At 43.8% G+C, this 17,589-nt stretch overlaps 1 protein-coding gene and 1 long non-coding RNA gene across 4 annotated transcripts in view; one reads left to right on the top strand and one right to left on the bottom strand.

Annotated features, from left to right (window-relative positions):
* LOC147116091 (anoctamin-7-like) overlaps nt 1-17,589 on the bottom strand; it is a 201,937-nt gene that overhangs the window by 172,015 nt on the left and 12,333 nt on the right. For all 3 annotated transcript variants that reach the window (XM_085990813.1, XM_085990812.1, XM_085990814.1), the window contains exons 2-3: nt 10,703-10,787; nt 744-925 (exon numbers count right to left, since the gene is read on the bottom strand). In XM_085990813.1, the coding sequence (XP_085846939.1) occupies nt 744-925; nt 10,703-10,787 (267 nt within the window). The remainder of the gene's footprint in view (nt 1-743; nt 926-10,702; nt 10,788-17,589) is intronic.
* Nucleotides 10,988-17,187, top strand: LOC147116092 (uncharacterized). The gene is made up of 2 exons (XR_015078744.1): nt 10,988-11,885; nt 15,070-17,187. It is a non-coding gene; the product is annotated as an uncharacterized LOC147116092 (long non-coding RNA).

Genomic DNA, 17,589 nt, shown 5'->3' with positions numbered 1-17,589 from the left:
CCCCCTCCAACACTCCCTCGACCTACCCCTCTCCGACACGGCCCCCGACCTACTCAATCCAACACTCCCCCCGACCTACCCCCTCCACCTACTCTCTCCGACGCGCCACCCGACCTACCCCCTCCGACACTCCCTCGACCTACTCTCTCCGACACTCCCCCCGGCCGACTCTCTCCGACACTCCCCCCGACCTACCCCCTCCGACACTCCCTCGACCTACCCCCTCCAACACTCCCTCGACCTACCCCCTCCGATACTCCCTCGACCTACTCTCTCCGACACGCCCCCTGACCTACCCCCTCCGACATGGCCCCCGACCTACTCTCTCCGATACGCCCCCGACCTACCCCCTCCGACACTCCCTCGACCTACCCCCTCCGACACTCCCCCCGACCTACCCTCTCCGACACTCCCTCGACCTACCCCCTCCAACACTCCCTCGACCTACCCCCTCCGACACTCCCTCGACCTACTCTCTCCGACACGCCCCCTGACCTACCCCCTCCGACATGGCCCCCGACCTACTCTCTCCGATACGCCCCCCGACCTACCCCCTCCGACACTCCCTCGACCTACCCCCTCCGACACTCCCCCCGACCTACCCTCTCCGACACACATCCCCCCCCGACCTACCCCCTCCGACACTCCACCCCCCCCCGACCTACCCTCTCCGACACTCCCCCCCGACCTACCCTCTCTGACACTCCCCTGACCCACCCTCTCCGACACTCCCCCCGACCTACCATTTCCATGAGCAGGCCACGTTTCTTGAGGTTCTTTAGGAATTTATTTCTCCACTTAGTGTTTTGCTCCATTTGCTTTGTTAGTTTCAATTCCTGGCCCTTTTCACCGGCACCGTCTGTACTTTCAGCTCTTGATTTCTCACATTCCTTTGGTAGCTCCTCTTCCCAGACAAGGACAAAATCTGAATAAATGTACAACAGTATAAAAGTGTTTTAATGTTCCCCTTCTCTGGGGCAGATCTGGATCAATCTCTAAATCTTTACAACAGAGTGCTTAAAGTCAATTTGGGCATTGTAATATAATTAGTTGGGACTGAAATACAAATGTAGCCCAGGCAGAAAGAAAGATTTGCATTTCATATATCCCCTTTCACAACCTCAGGACGTCCCAAAGCGCTTTACAGCCAATGAAGTACTTATGAAATGTAGTCACTGTTGTAATGTAGGAAACACGGCATCCAATTTGCGCATAGCAAGCTCCCACAGACAGTATTGTGATAATGACCAAATGATCTGTTTTAGTGATGATGGTTGGGGGATAAATATTGGCTAGGACACCAGAGAACTGTTCTGCTCTTCTCCGAAATAGTGCCATGGCATCTTTTACGTCCCCCTGAGAAGCCAGATGGGGCCTCGGTTAAATGCCTCATCCAAAAGACGGCAGCTCCGACAGTGCGGCACTCTCCCAGTACTGCAGTGAAGGGTTCACCTAGATTTTTGTGCTCAGTTCTCTGGCGTGGGACTTCTGGAGGGGGAGGATGAACAGCCAGTTGTCGTGGTGCATATCGTGGTACCAACGATATAGGTAAAAAATGGGATGAGGTCCTAAAAGCTGAATATAGGGAGTTAGGAGGTAAATTAAAAAATAGGATCTCAAAGGTTGTAATCTCAAAATTGCTACCAGTGTCATGTGCTAGTCAGAGTAGAAATAGGATATTTCAGATGAATACGTGGCTAGAGGAATGGTGCAAGGGGGAGGGGTTCTAATTCCTGGGACATTGGAACTGGTTCTGGGGGAGGTGGGACCAGTACAAACTGGACGGTTTGCACCTGGGCGGGACCGGGTCCGATGTCCGAGGGGGAGTGTTTGCTAGTGCTGTTGGGGAAGGTTTAAACTAAAATGGCAGGGGGTTGGGAACCTGTGCAGGGAGACAGAGGAAAGGAAAGCAAGGATAGAAACAAAAGACAGGAAGGAGAAAAGCAAAAGTGGAAGGCAGAGAAATCAAGGGTGTAAATCAAACAGGGCTACAGTAAATAATAATTCTAAAAGGACTAAGAGTGTTAAAAAACAAGCCTGATGTCTTAATGCGAGGAGCATTCATAATAAGGTGGATGAATTAGCTGCGCAAATAGATGTAAACGGATATGATATAACTGGGATTACGGAGACATGGCTACAGGGTGACCATGGCTGGGAATTCAACATCCAGGGGTATTCAATATTCAGGAAGGACAGGCAAAAAGGAAAAGGAGGTGGGGTATCATTGCTGGTTAAAGAGGAGATTAACACAATATTAAGGAAGGATATTAGCTCTGATGATGCAGAATCTGTATGGGTAGAGCTGAGAAATACCAAGGGGCAGAAAACGTTAGTGGGAGTTGTATACAGACCCCCAAACAGTAATACTGAGGTTGGGGATGGCATTAAACAGCAAGTTAGAGACGCGTGTCATAAGGGCACAGTAGTTATCATGGGTGACTTTAATCTATATATAGATTGGGCTAACCAAATTAGTAACAATACTGTGGAGGAGGAATTCCTAGAGTGTATACGGGATGGTTTCCTGGACTAATGTCGAGGAACCAACTAGAGATTAGGCCATCTTAGACTGGGTATTATGTAATGAGAAAGGATTAATTAGCAATCTTGTTGTGCGAGGCCCCTTGGGGAGGAGCGATCATAATATGATAGAATTCTTCATTAAGATGGAGAGTGAAGTACTTGACTTAGAGATGAGGGTCCTGAATTTAAATAAAGGAAACTACGATGGTATGAGGCACAAGTTGGCTAGGATGGATTGGGGAACGTTACATAAAGGGTTGATGGTGGATAGGCAATGGCAAACATTTAAAGAGCGCATGGATGAACTATAGAATTTGTTCATCCCTGTTTGGCATAAAAATAAAACAAAAAAGGTGGCGCAACCGTGGCTAACAAGGGAAATTAGGGATAGCATAAGATCCAAGGAGAGGACATATAAATTGGCCAGAAAAAGCAGCAAAGCTGAGGCTTGGAAGCAGTTTAGGATTCAGCAAAGGAGGACAAAGGAAATAATTAAGAGGGGGAAAATAGAATATGAGAGTAAGCTTTCCGGGAACATAAAAACTGACTGTAAAAGCTTCTATAGATATGTGAAGAGAAAAAGATTGGTGAAGTCAAGCGTAGGTCTCTTGCAATCAGAATCAGGGGAGTTTATAATGGGGTGCATTGAGTGCTACTGGAGTTTTGGTAAGTGGGAGAAAAATCATTTAAGAGTATTTTGTGAATTTTAGTGTGTTAAAAAGTCAATTATTTGAAGTAAGTTTAATTTTTTAAGGGTATATTAAACTATTGGGCAGTTTAAACCGGAAGTAGAATCTAGGTATAAAAGGGGCGGGGCTAGTGCTGTGCACGGAGTGCCTTGTGCATTGAGTGCTACTGGAGTTTTGGTAAGTGGGAGAGTTCGGGCAAGTGGGAGGTGAGGTTGTGTTTTTGGCTCTGTTTCTCCCCCCACTCCCAGGCTTAGACAGCACTGCGGAGGCGGAGCAGCGAGACGAGTCAACCACACAGGCCCCACAGACAGTATTCAAGGAGGAGGTTGGTGATCAGCTGGTTGGTTGGTTTTCTCCCTTCTCTTCTCTTTTATACCTTTAAGTTGGTAAGTCCTATTGAATAGTGGTGTGATATTATCATCTATATCCAGGCAGGGTCTTCATAACTAATAAGAAGAAATTTAATTAATTATATAGAATGGAGCAGGTGATGTGTTACTGTTGCGAGATGTGGGAGCTGGTGGACCCCATTGAGGCTCACGGTGATTACATCTGCGACAAGTGTTTGCTGCTAGAGGAACTCAAGTTCCATGTTATGGAGCTTGAGACCGAGCTTCAGACACTGCGACACATCAGGGAGGGGGAGAAGTTCCTGGACTCTGTTTCAGGAGATGGTCACACCTATGAAGTTAATTACTGCAGATGTAGTCTGTGGTCAGGGACAGGACGGTGTGACTACGAGTGAGGAAGGTACAGGGATCCAGGATGTTGTGTTGAAGGAGATGCAGCCCTTGCTCTTGTCCAGCAGGATCGAGGTTCTTACTCCCTGTGAGGGCGGGAGCGGGGACTGCAGGGAGGATGAGCAACCTGGCCACAGCACCGTGGTACAGGGGGCCATTCAAGTGGAGGGAGTAAAAAGAAATGTTGTAGTGGTAGGGGATAGTATCATAAGGGGGATAGATAGGGTTCTCTGCAGTCAAGAGCGGGAGTCCTGAAGGCTGTGTTGCCTGCCCGGTGCCAGGGTTAAGGACATCTCTTCTGGGCTGGAAAGAAACTTGCAGTGGGAGGGGGAGGATCCAGTTGTCGTGGTCCATGTTGGTACAAACGACGTACATAGGACAAGGAAGACGGTTCTGTTAAAGGAGTATGAGCAGCTAGGGGTCAAATTAAAAAACAGAACCTCAAGGGTAATAATATCTGGGTTATTACCTGAGCCACAAGCGAATTTGGCTAGAATAAATAAAATTAAAGAGTTAAATGCGTGGCTCAAAGACTGGTGTGGGAGAAATGGGTTTTGCTTCTTGGGACACTGGCACCAGTACTGGGACAGGAGGGAGCTGTTCCATTGGGACGGACTCCACTTGGCCAGTGCTGGGACTAGAGTCCTGGCGAATCATATAACTAGGGTTGTAGAGAGGGCTTTAAACTAATTAGTGGGGGGGGAGGTTTCTAGAGAGCAAATAATAGAAATGACAACAGAGAAGGTCATAGACTTAGGTAGCAGTGGGGGAATTAAAAAACAGAACGTGTCAGGAAGGGACAGAAGGTATGGAGTAAAAAGTAAAGTACTAAAAAGGGAAAAAACAGGAAGTAAGTGTTACAAAACATTTTGAAAGTTCTTTATCTGAATGCACGTAGCATTCGTAACAAAATGAATGAGTTAACGGCACAAATAACGACATATGGGTATGATCTTGTGGCCATTACAGAAACATGGCTGCAGGGTGACCACGAATGGGAATTAAACATACCAGGTTATTTAACAATCAGGAAGGACAGGCAGGAAGGGAGAGGAGGTGGGGTGGCTATGTTAATAAAGGAAGGAATCACTATAATACAGAGAAATGATATTGGGTCAAAGGAGCAGGATAGTGAAAGTGTTTGGGTGGAGATAAGGAACAATAAGGGAAAAAAAACACTAGTGGGCGTAGTCTATAGGACTCCGAACAGTTGCAACTCTGTTGGACGGAGTATTAATCAGGAAATAGTTGAGGCTTGTAATAAGGGAACAGCTATAATTATGGGGGATTTTAATTATCATATTAACTGGACAAATCAAATTGGGCAGAGCAGCCTTGAGGATGAGTTCATTGAGTGTATTAGGGATGGGTTTCTTCAGCAGTATGTAACTGAACCGACCAGGGGGCAAGCAACCTTAGATTTGGTCCTGTGTAATGAGACAGGATTAATTAAAAATGTCCTAGTAAAGGATCCCCTTGGAATGAGTGACCATAACATGGTTGAATTCCATATTCAATTAGAGGGTGAGAAGGTTGGATCTCAAACAAGCGTGCTGAGCTTGAATAAAGGAGACTATGAAGGTATGAGAGCGGAATTGATTAGAGTGGACTGGGAAAATAGATTAAAGGGTAAGACGGTACATGATCAGTGGTGTACATTTAAGGAGTTATTTTACAACTTCCAAAAAATATATAATCCACTGAGGAAAAAAGGGTGTAAAAGAAAAGATAGCCATCCGTGGCTAAGTAAAGTAATTAAGGATAGTATCCAACTAAAAACAAGGGCATATAAGGTAGCCAAATCTAGTGGGAGGATGGAAGATTGGGAAGTCTTTAAAAGACAGCAAAAAATAACTAAACGATTGATTAAGAAAGGGAAGATAGATTATGAAAGTAAATTAGCAAAAAATATAAAAACAGACAGCAAAAGTTTCTATAGTTATATAAAAAGAAAAAGGGTGGCTAAACTAAATGTTGGTCCCTTAGAGGATGAGACCGGGAAATTAATGGTGGGAAACATGGAGATGGCAAAAACACTGAACAATTATTTTGTATCAGTCTTTACAGTAGAGGACACTAAGAATATCCCAACACTGGACAAACAGGGGGCTCTAGGAGGGGAGGAACTAAATATGATTAAAATCACGAAGGAAGTGGTACTTGGTAAAATAATGGGACTCAAGGCGGATAAGTCCCCTGGACCTGATGGCTTGCATCCTAGGGTCTTGAGGGAAGTGGCGTTAGGGATTGTGGATGCATTGGTAATAATTTTCCAAAACTCCCTGGACTCAGCAAAGGTCCCGGCAGATTGGAAAACTGCTAATGTAACACCCTTATTTAAAAAGGGTAGTAGGCAGAAGGCTGGAAACTATAGACCTGTTAGCCTAACATCTGTGGTTGGTAAAATGTTAGAGTCCATTATTAAGGAGACAGTAACAGGACATTTGGATAAACATAATTTAATAGGACAAACTCAGCATGGTTTCATGAAGGGGAAGTCATGTTTGACAAATTTGCTGGAGTTCTTTGAGGAAGTAACATACAGGGTGGATAAAGGGGAACCAGTGGACGTAGTGTATTTAGATTTCCAAAAGGCATTTGACAAGGTGCCACACAAAAGATTATTGCTCAAGATAAAAAATCACGGGATTGGGGGTAATATTCTGACGTGGGTGGAGGATTGGCTCTTTAACAGAAAGCAGAGAGTTGGGATTAATGGTTCGTTCTCAGATTGGCAACCAGTGGTGTTCCGCAGGAGTCAGTGCTGGGTCCCCAACTCTTTACAATCTATATTAACGATTTGGAGGAGGGGACCGAGTGTAACATATCAAAGTTTGCAGATGATACAAAGATGGGACGGAAAGTAGTGAGTGAGGAGGACATAAAAAACCTGCAAAGGGACATAGACAGGCTAAGTAAGTGGGCAGAGATTTGGCAGATGGAATACAATACTGGAAAGTGTTAGGTTATGCACTTTGGCAGGAAAAATCATAGAGCAAGTTATTATCTTAATGGCAAGAAACTGGAAATTACTGAAGTACAAAGGGATCTGGGGGTCCTGGTGCACGAAACTCAAAAAGTTAGTATGCAGGTGCAGCAAGTGATCAAGAAGGCCAATGGAATGTTGGCTTTTATTGCTAGGGGGATGGAATATAAAAACAGGGAGGTATTGCTGCAGTTGTACAAGGTATTGGTGAGACCGCACCTGGAATACTGCATACAGTTTTGGTGTCCATACTTAAGAAAAGACATACTTGCTCTCGAGTCAGTACAAAGAAGGTTCACTCGGTTAATCCCGGGGATGAGGGGGTGGTCATATGAGGAGAGGTTGAGTAGATTGGGACTCTACTCATTGGAGTTCAGAAGAATGAGAGGCGATCTTATTGAAACATATAAGATTGTGAAGGGGCTTGATCGGGTGGATGCGGTGAGGATGTTCCCAATGAAGGGTGAAACTAGAACTAGGGGGCATAATCTTAAAATAAGGGGCTGCTCTTTCAAAACTGAGATGAGGAGAAACTTCTTCACTCAGAGGGTGGTAGGTTTGTGGAATTTGCTGCCCCAGAAAGCTGTGGAAGCTACATCATTAAATAAATTTAAAACAGAAATAGATAGTTTCCTAGAGGTAAAGGGAATTAAGGGTTATGGGGAGCGGGCAGGAAATTGGACATGAGTCTAGGTTCGGAATGGTCATGGCCCTGTGGGTAGTGGAGTGGGCCCAGGGGCCGTGTAGCCTGGTTCTGCTCCTACTGTGTTCTAATTCTGTGTTAGATTTCAGGAGATGGTTTTATTCCTGTTCCTGGCTGGGGTGGAGATCGTCTTTACAGAAGGTAAGTACTGTAGAAAATATAGGGACAGAGTGATCTCCTGGAAGAATTTCGATTGCCTAGATGGGTCGGAGAGGAATTTCCCAGATTTTTTTCTCCCAAATTGGCCATGGGGTCTTTTATCTGGTTTTTCGCCTCTCCTGGGAGATCACATGGGTTCGGGTGGATGCAGAGTGATAGAAGATTTGAGGTTAGGATCAGATCAGCCATGATCTTATTGAATGGTGGAGCAGGCTCGAGGGGCCGATTGGCCTACTCCTGCTCCTATTTCTTATGTTCTTTTGGAACAAAGAAATGGCAAACCAATCAAATACATACTTTGGTTCTGTCTTCACAAAGGAGGACACAAATAACCTCCTAGAGATGCCAGGGAACATAGGGTCTAATGAGAGGGGGGAATTGAATGAAATCAGTATTTGTAGGGAAATGGTGTTAGGGAAATTGATGGGATTGAAGGCCGATAAATCACCAGGGCCTGATAATCTACATCCTAGGGTACTTAAGGAAGTGGCCCTAGAAATAGTAGATGCATTGCTGGTCATCTTCCAAAATTCTATAGACTCTGGAACAGTTCCCATGGATTGGTGGGTAGATAATGTAACCCCACTATTCAAAAAAGATGGTAGAGAAAAAACAGGGAATTATAGAGCGGTAAGCCTGACATCGGTGGTGGGGAAAATGCTAGAGTCCATTATAAATGATGTAATAGCAGAGCACTTGGAAAACAGTGACAGGATTGGACAAAGTCAACATGGATTTACAAAAGGTAAATCATGCTTGACTAATCTACTGGAATTTTTTGAGGATGTAACTGGTAGAATAGATAAGGGAGAACCAGTGGATGTGGTGTATTTGGACTTTCAGAAGGCTTTCGATAAGGTCCCGCATAAGAATTAGCGTGCAAAGTTAAAGCACATGGGATTGGGGGTAAGGTACTGACTTGGATAGAGAATGATTGGCAGATAGGAAGCAAAGAGTTGGAATAAATGGGTCTTTTTCTGAGTGGCAGACAGTGACTAGTGGGGTACCGCAGGGATCGGTGCTAGGACCCCAGCTATTCACAATATACATTAATGATCTAGACGAGGGAACTAGATGTGATATCTCCAAGTTTGCAGACAACACAAAGCTGGGTGGGCATGTGTGCTGTGAGGAGGATGCAGAGAAACTCCAGTATGATTTGGACAGGTTGGATGATTGGGCAGATGCATGACAGATGCAGTATAATGTGGATAAATACGAGGTTATCCACTTTGGTGGCAAAAACAGGAAGACAGATTATTATCTGAACGGCAATAGATTGGGAAAAGGGGAAGTACAACGAGACCTGGGTGTCCTTGTGCACCAGTCACTGAAGGTAAGCATGTAGGTGCAGCAGGTGGTTAAGAAAGCAAATGGTATGTTGGCCTTCATAGCGAGAGGATTCGAGTACAGGAGCAAGGATGTCTTGCTGCAGTTGTACAGGGCCTTGGTGAGACCACACCTTGAGTATTGTGTGCAGTTTTGGTCGCCTTATCTGAAGAAGGATGTTCTTGCCATGGAGGGAGTGCAGCGAAGATTCACTAGACTGATACCTGGGGTGGCAGGAATGACGTATGAAGAGAGATTGGGTTGATTAGGCTTATATTCGCTAGAGTTTAGAGGAATGAGAGGGGGTCTCATTGAAACTTATAAAATTCTAACAGGACTAGACAGACTAGATGCAGGAAGGATGTTCCTGATGGTCGGGGAGTCCAGAACCAGGGGTCACAATCTAAGGATAAGGGGTAAGCCATTTAGGACTGAGATGAGGAGGAATTTCTTCACCCAGAGAGTGGTGAACCTGTGGAATTTTCTACCACAGAAGGCAGTTGAGGCCAATTCATTAAATATATTCAAGAAGGAGTTAGATATATTTCTTAAGGCTAAAGGGATCAAGAGATATGGGGAGAAAGCAGGGACAGGGTACTGAATTTGGATGATCAGCCATGATCTCATTAAATGGCGGAACAGGCTCGAGGGGCCGAATGGACTACTCCTGCTCCTATCTTCTATGTCTATGTAACCCACAACCATTTGACTCAGAGGCGAGAGTGCTACCAACTGAGCCACAGCTGACAGGAGATAAAGGACATGTCTCTTTTAGCTGTAAGTGAAATGATTTGGGAGAGTCAATCAGCAGCACGGTGGCATAGTGGCATAGTGGTTAGCACTGTTGCCTCACAGCGCCAGAGACCCGGGTTCGAATCCGGCCTCGGGCGACTGTCTGTGTGGAGTTTGCACATTCTCCCCGTGTTTGCGTGGGTTTTCTCCGGGTGCTCCGGTTTCCTCCCACAGTCCAAAGATGTGCGGGTTAGGTTGATTGGCTATGATAAATTGACCCTTAGTGTTAGGGGATTAAATACATGTGGTTACAGGGATAGGGTGGGATATGTGTGGGGTTACGGGGATCGGGTGGGATATGTGTCGGTGCAGGCTCGATGGGCCGAAATGGCCTCTATCTGCACTGTGGGGTTTCTGTGAGGTTCTGTGAGCTTATAGTCAGTGTAGCTCCACCACATAAAAATGCCCAGAATTTGCTACTGAATAACAGTAACTTGTCAATCTCACTGACCCTACAACGGTAGCTGGTTTGGGAAATGTAATTGCCACACAAGTGGAGGTGTGTTTTTCTGAGACTGGAATTACGATTCATTCTCGGGGCAGAATGGAAGGAACTTTGCTCTGCACCTGGTGTGTTATACTTTATCTGGGCTCATTTGATAGGGCAGTGTTGAGTGAGCTACACATAACACCTAACCCACATTAGAACAACATAGAACACCATTCGTCAACACTGCCATTTTGAGGCCCTTTCCAAAATAAAAACAGCAGAAAACCAATCATCCCAAACAAATTTGCAACTAAATGAACATCATAAAGTAGGAGACATAAAACTCACCAACTCTGCTTTTCCCATCACTGAAAAAGTTCATTTTCTCTTCTTCCCTTGGTCTCGATGCCATTTCTTTGGGTTCATTATTGATCTAAATAGCGGAACATGAAGGTGAGTTCAGCTTTATGACCCGTGCAATGCCCCAATTAGGACAGGAGAATGCTTCTTAACCTTTAAGGAGGAGTTCTAAGGGGAGTTCTCTGTGAAGAGCTTTAAAGAGAGTTCTTCATGAGCAGCTTTAAGGAGAGTTCTTCATGAGGAGCTTTAAGGGGAGTTCTTCATGGGGAGTGAGGAAATCTACATGATATAAGGGGTTAATTTCAAGTGCTTGCTGGATAAAAGTTTTCAGACTTGACACTGGGCAAGTGTCGATGTGTAACTAGAGCTATTGCACGTACTCGAACTACAGCCAAGAACAGATGCCTGCCCACCTAATGAGAATGTAGAAGTGGAATAATGAGTTTCTTTGGTGTACCAATGACCTGATAACTTGTGACCGAAAGCAAAGCTTGCCTCCCTTATATATGATTAAAGAGGACCTCCGGTTACACGATTCATGCCCTGTTATAGATTAACGGTTGACTTATGTGTCCAGGATCCTTCTGTCAATATGTTATTTCTACCTGATGATTAATCTAAAATGTATCCTGATAGAGGAACAAAGGAATTTCAATCAAACTTGTTTGTTACACTGTATAAATATAGAACGTTTACACTGTATCATTGGAATAGTAGCCTCACCCCTTGAGTGGAGGTGCTGATTCCCCTTGCAAGTGAAGTAAAATAAAAGGCCTGTCCGTCTGACGAATCCAAGTGTGTATTGAGTCATTACCCAGAGCTAAGAAGTAAGGCACTTCTACAATTTGGAGGTTCCACCGAGATGGCTTGCTGTACCAATTGGTGAGTTAACAGACGCCGAGTACGTTGCTCGGTTGGGAAAATCCCATCGGCCGAAGGTGGTGTTTTGCCACATTTTTGGGACTTTCCCTGCCATAAGCATAGCTGCGCACAGTCTGTTTATTCCATTGGACAGCACTGCCATCGGGTAATTGACTCACAAGGTTCGGGGGTTAAACTGCCGTTGTGACTGCTTCCCTTTCAGAAACGGAACAGAGGACCAGCCATGAGGCGCTGACGCCCCGCGAACAGGATCGTGCAGAAAAGGACTGTAGGAAGCGCTGAAATAAAGGTACCAGAGAGAGAAGGTTAAGTCAGGAATTTGATTAACTAAGGAGCTAGCGATTTATTGGAAATTGAACTAGCAAGGTTCCAGCTTGCTGAGAGAGAAGGTTAAGTCAGGAATTTGATTAACTAAGGAGCTAGCGATTTACTGGAAATTGAACTAGCAAGGTTCCAGCTTGAAGTTAGCTGGGACAAATTGAAGGCCCTTTTTGCTAAAGATTTGGCTAAAGGGAGTAGGGTAGAAGGAGAGAAGAGCTTGAAGTTAGCTGGGACAAATTGAAGGCCCTTTTTGCTAAAGATTTGGCTAAAGGGGATAGGGTAAAAAAAAAAGAGAGAAGAGTGGGCGGTTGTCTGAAACACAGTGTCAATGTTTAATGTTTATGAGAGTGAGTATTTAACTACTTGTTATCATCAATCAACTTTGCAGCTTTGTCCAGTAAGGCTGCATAGGTTGGGGATTTAGTAACACTTTGGTTGTTGTTTAACAAGTGTATTGTTTATTGTTTATTGTTATATGTATTAATGTTTAGTCATGTCTGATCTGTAGAGGCGTCCCACGCAGACCATAGAGTGTTACGGAATTGTTGTATGTTTTAACTAAAATATTTAAGCTGAAAAAAAAACTGCAGAAGGGGTTGGAAAAGACCCAAGCCGGGGAAGTGAGTCCCGCGGCGGAATGTATGGTTGAGAAAATAGTGATGTCTTTTACATGATCCACTAAGCTATTGTGGATTCAGTATTTTCCCCAGTTAGAAATACCTTCCACGAGGGTTGAGAACCCTCGAGTTTTATATGTATGTATAGTTTATTAATCTGATCTGTAGGGGCGTACAACGCAGATCATGGATTGTCACGGGAGTTTAGATTGTTTTAAGTGAACCATTTAAACTGCTAAAATGAGTGCTAGCGCCAGTAAGCCACCCGAGAAAGGCACGCCAGCAGCCTTTATGTTAAAGAACTGGTCAATCATCCATTGATCACCTACCAAATTGGTCCAAATGGACTGTAAATAAGACTAGACCCTTTCCCTCAGATAGTCATTTAACATAGAAAGAATTACTTGCCTCGAGGAATGTTTAACGGACAAGAGAGAAATAGAGAACAGCCAGATAAAAAGACTGCCTCTATGTTTGTTGAGTCAGAAGAAGAAAAAAATTACCCCGAAGAAACACCTTTCTCCTCTATTATGGTAGGATAACAAGGTAACTATAGAAGGATGAATAGAAGGGAATATAGAGGAAGACGTGGTAGAATAAGAGGGTATGGACGATCTGGTAATTGTTACAATTGCGGACAACCCGGACATTGGGCAAACCAATGCCCTGCGAAAAATTGTCAGAACCAAACCTCCAATAATGGACCTCCGTTAGAGAATAAAGGTCCTAATTTCACTGTCCATAACCCTTTTTCGGACCAGTCAGGAGGTTACCCTACAAACGGACAGGGATTTAGGAGAAATAGAGATCAGAATTACTGACTGACACCAGCAGCCCCAAGCGCCACAGACCACCAAATGCCCGTTGTTTCTTTAAATTCACGCAGCCAACCTGAAGTTAAAATGCAAATAGCTGGGAGACCTATGTCATTTTAGTAGATACAGGAGCAACCTTTTCGGTGTTAGGGAAAGGATATTCTGAAGGAATGCCTATTAATGGGAAAAAGACCCCGATAGCTGGATTGGCTGGAATACTACAACGCTTGAATCAATCGACTCCCCTCACAGTAAAAGTAGAAGAATTTGAGGAAGAACACTCCTTTCTGTTATCAGGAGATGTCTCTATGAATTTATGTGGAAGAGACTTGCTGTGCAAAATTAATGCTACAATTATTTGCTCCCCATCAGGAGTAACGGTAGAAATCCAAGTAGATAAGGCATATGCGTACCCAGTAACAGAAATAAAACACCCTGTTCTTTACGCATGGGAAATTGCCGACCCAAGTTTGAGTCCCAAACTTGTCAGTCTGTTAGGAGCGTGGGGATTCGTTACAAGCTCCATAAAACAATACCAGGAATCCCTGAAACTAGGGAAATGGCATTCAAAATTGCACTGCACGGCCTGCTATGACAAAACAGGACAAGATTATCAGCCGTTTTTAAATTTAAAATACCTCCTAACTATTAGACTGCACAGCCCTATAAAGTTACAATTAATCCAGCTGCACCATTACCCAAAAGGTCACAGTATCCATTGTCAGAGAAAGCAGAAAAAGGAATTGAGCCAGTGATGGAATCATTGTTAAAACAGGGAGTTAACGCCGGATAGAATAAAGGTTGTTTGCAACACATCGTTGCCAAAAACTAAAGGAGAAATGAAGCATTTTCTAGGAATGACTGGCTATTGTAGACAATGAATACATGAGCATGACAAATTTGGAAAATTCATGGTTACCTGACTTCCTCGGGAACCCAGATTAAAAATGCACAAGAAGTGAAAAATCTTTTACTAGCTATTCAGAGACGTAAACAGATTGTAATTATTAAGTGCCAAGCGCACACGGGGCATTTGGACAAGGTTGCGCTTGGAAACGCTGCTGCAGATAGCGCTGCTAAGTCAGTAGCTATATCAAGTACTGAACGACAAGTTTCAGCCTTCCCTGTTAGGGAAAAGCCAGAGATACCGCAGCCCCCGTCCTTAGATGATGTGCTGACCCATCAAGATAGGGCCAGTTCTGATGAAGTAAAGGAATGGGTTGTTAATCATTGTTTTAAAAAAACACTGACGGCTTATGGGTTCATCATGACGGCCGCATGGTGGCACCCAAATCATTACTATCACCAATTGCCCGATGTGTTCATAAATTCACCCATGCGGGCAAAAGGGGGATGGCGGACTATATCCTCAAGACCTGGTATGCACCAGGAATCTCAAAGTTGGCAAAACAAATATGTGAAAATTGTATTATCTGCCAGACCATGAATGCAGGAAAAAAAATAAAGAAGGTACAGCCCGCATCCCATCCAAACCCCATGGGTCCTTTTGTACACTTGCAAATGGATTTTATTGAACTACCTGTGTGTATGAGCTTTAAATATGTATTAGTTATTGTTGATATGTTTTCAAGATGGATTGAAGCGTTTCCTTGTAGAAAGAGTGACGCCACTACTGTTGCTAAATGTTTATTGAAGGACATTGTACCTCGCTTTGGGATACCAGCAAAACTGTCAAGTGACAATGGGTCCCATTTTACAGGAACAGTGATTAAGGAACTATGCAAAGCCTTACAGATTAACCAGCACCTCCATTGCAGTTATCATCCACAGTCGGCTGGACTAGTGGAAAGATATAACGGGATGCTGAAAAACAAGCTTGCAAAACTGTGTAAAGAAACTGGACTTAAATGGGTTGATTTGTTGCCCATAGCTTTAATGATAATGCGGTCTGCTACCAACAGAACTACAGGATTGTCGCCTTACGAGATCGTCATGGGAAGACCACAGAGATTGCCCTTTTCGGCACCTTTAACAGCTAAATAAATGGACATTCATAAAATGGAGGAAGATATGTTGAGTTATTGCATTGCACTAACCAAATGCATTTCTAGTTTCCATCAACAGGTGAAGGAAGCCCAGGTCGATCCCGCTGAAGGAAAGTGCCATACTTTCGAGCCAGGAGATAACGTCTACATAAAAATCTTCAAGTGAAAGAATGGCCTTCAACCCAGATTTGAGGGACCCTTCCAAGTACTCCTGACCACAAACACCGCTGTAAAAGTAAAGGAGCGACCAACATGGATACATGCGTCCCATTGTAAGAAGGCATCAGTTGAAGATGATACACTGCCAAGATGAACTGGATTTGGACTCTAATAAGACTGTTCCCTTTGTTAACGATAATTGAAACTGCCATATTGACTTATCAGATCCCCTGAAGGGCAAACCATGCATAGAAGAATGTGTACTTTTAAACAGTGATTTCTTTTATATTATATGCTATAACGAGACTATGAAGGTTCAGCTTCAGGATCACACTATGCAGGTACCCCCGTATCAACCCCTGAGTCTTAGGATTAGGCAGGATAAGGTAGTAGAAGAAGATAGATGGAGTGAGTGCAAATGTAACTACACTTTGACTAAAACTACTACTAAACCACCGGGTGCAGTCGAATGGCCCTATTGGGGATGGTGGAACCTGTCCACAGTACAAAATTTGACTAGTAAAAAAATCTGGAAAGGAGAACACGGAATAGGAATGATGCACCAGATATGGAACAAATTTGAAGCCTATAATAACACCTATTTCATCTGTGGGCATAGAGCATACCCCTGGTTACCACAAAATTGGACTGGGTCATGTTATTTGGGATATGTAGTGCCTTATATACATCACATTTCATCTTTGGATAGCCACCCTGGGACAAAACCGCATGGCTCTGGACTATTTGTTGGCAAAAGAAGGGGGCACATGTGCAATCATAAAAACCGAATGTTGCACCTATATCCCAGATAGCTCAGAAAATATCACCAATCTGGTAAACCACATAAAGAAGGCCGTAGAGAAACTACGTCAACCTGAACCATGGTCAATGTGGGATTGGATTTCAGGATGGGGAGGAGCATTGGGAAAGCAAATTTTGGAAGCTTTTATCGCAATTGTGATGATAATAATTTTAATTAGTTTATTGATTGGTTGTTTAAAATTATTGTGTACAAAAGTCCTTTCCTTATTAGCGTCAACTCCTCCAGTACCAATGATGTCTGAATATGAGGATATTAAGGGTGAGACCTTTGATGTAGAGTTTCTTAAACTTAGCGAGATAGATTGTCCTTAGAAAGGACAAAAGGGGGGAATGAGGAAATCTACATGATATAAGGGGTTAATTTCAAGTGCTTGCTGGATAAAAGTTTTCAGACTTGACACTGGGCAAGTGTCGATGTGTAACTAGAGCTATTGCACGTACTCGAACTACAGCCAAGAACAGATGCCTGCCCACCTAATGAGAATGTAGAAGTGGAATAATGAGTTTCTTTGGTGTACCAATGACCTGATAACTTGTGACCGAAAGCAAAGCTTGCCTCCCTTATATATGATTAAAGAGGACCTCCGGTTACACGATTCATGCCCTGTTATAGATTAACGGTTGACTTATGTGTCCAGGATCCTTCTGTCAATATGTTATTTCTACCTGATGATTAATCTAAAATGTATCCTGATAGAGGAACAAAGGAATTTCAATCAAACTTGTTTGTTACACTGTATAAATATAGAACGTTTACACTGTATCATTGGAATAGTAGCCTCACCCCTTGAGTGGAGGTGCTGATTCCCCTTGCAAGTGAAGTAAAATAAAAGGCCTGTCCGTCTGACGAATCCAAGTGTGTATTGAGTCATTACCCAGAGCTAAGAAGTAAGGCACTTCTACAGGAGCTCTATGGGAAGTTCATAGAAGGGCTCCATAGAGTTACATAGGCTCTACAGCACAAAAACAGGACATTCAGCCCAACTGGTGTATGCTGGTGTTTATGTTCCACACGAGTCTCCTCCCACCCTATTTCATCTAACCCTATCAGCAAAGCCTTCTATTACTTTCTCAAGTGTTTACCTGGCTTCCCCTTAAAAGTATCTGTGCTATTCGCCTCAACCACTCCTTGAGGTAGCGAGTACCACATTCTAACCACACTTTAGGTGAAGACGTTTCTCCTGAATTCACTATTTGATTTATTGGTGACTCTCTTATATTATGGCCCATAGTTTTGGTCTCTCTCACAAGTG

This window comes from Somniosus microcephalus, chromosome 6, assembly GCF_052327205.1.
Source record: "Somniosus microcephalus isolate GS21.2 chromosome 6, FLI_Smic_1.0, whole genome shotgun sequence".
Taxonomy (NCBI): Eukaryota; Metazoa; Chordata; class Chondrichthyes; order Squaliformes; family Somniosidae; genus Somniosus; species Somniosus microcephalus.
The sequence above is the reverse complement of the archived record's forward strand: the minus strand, read 5'-3'. Positions and strand labels throughout refer to the sequence as shown.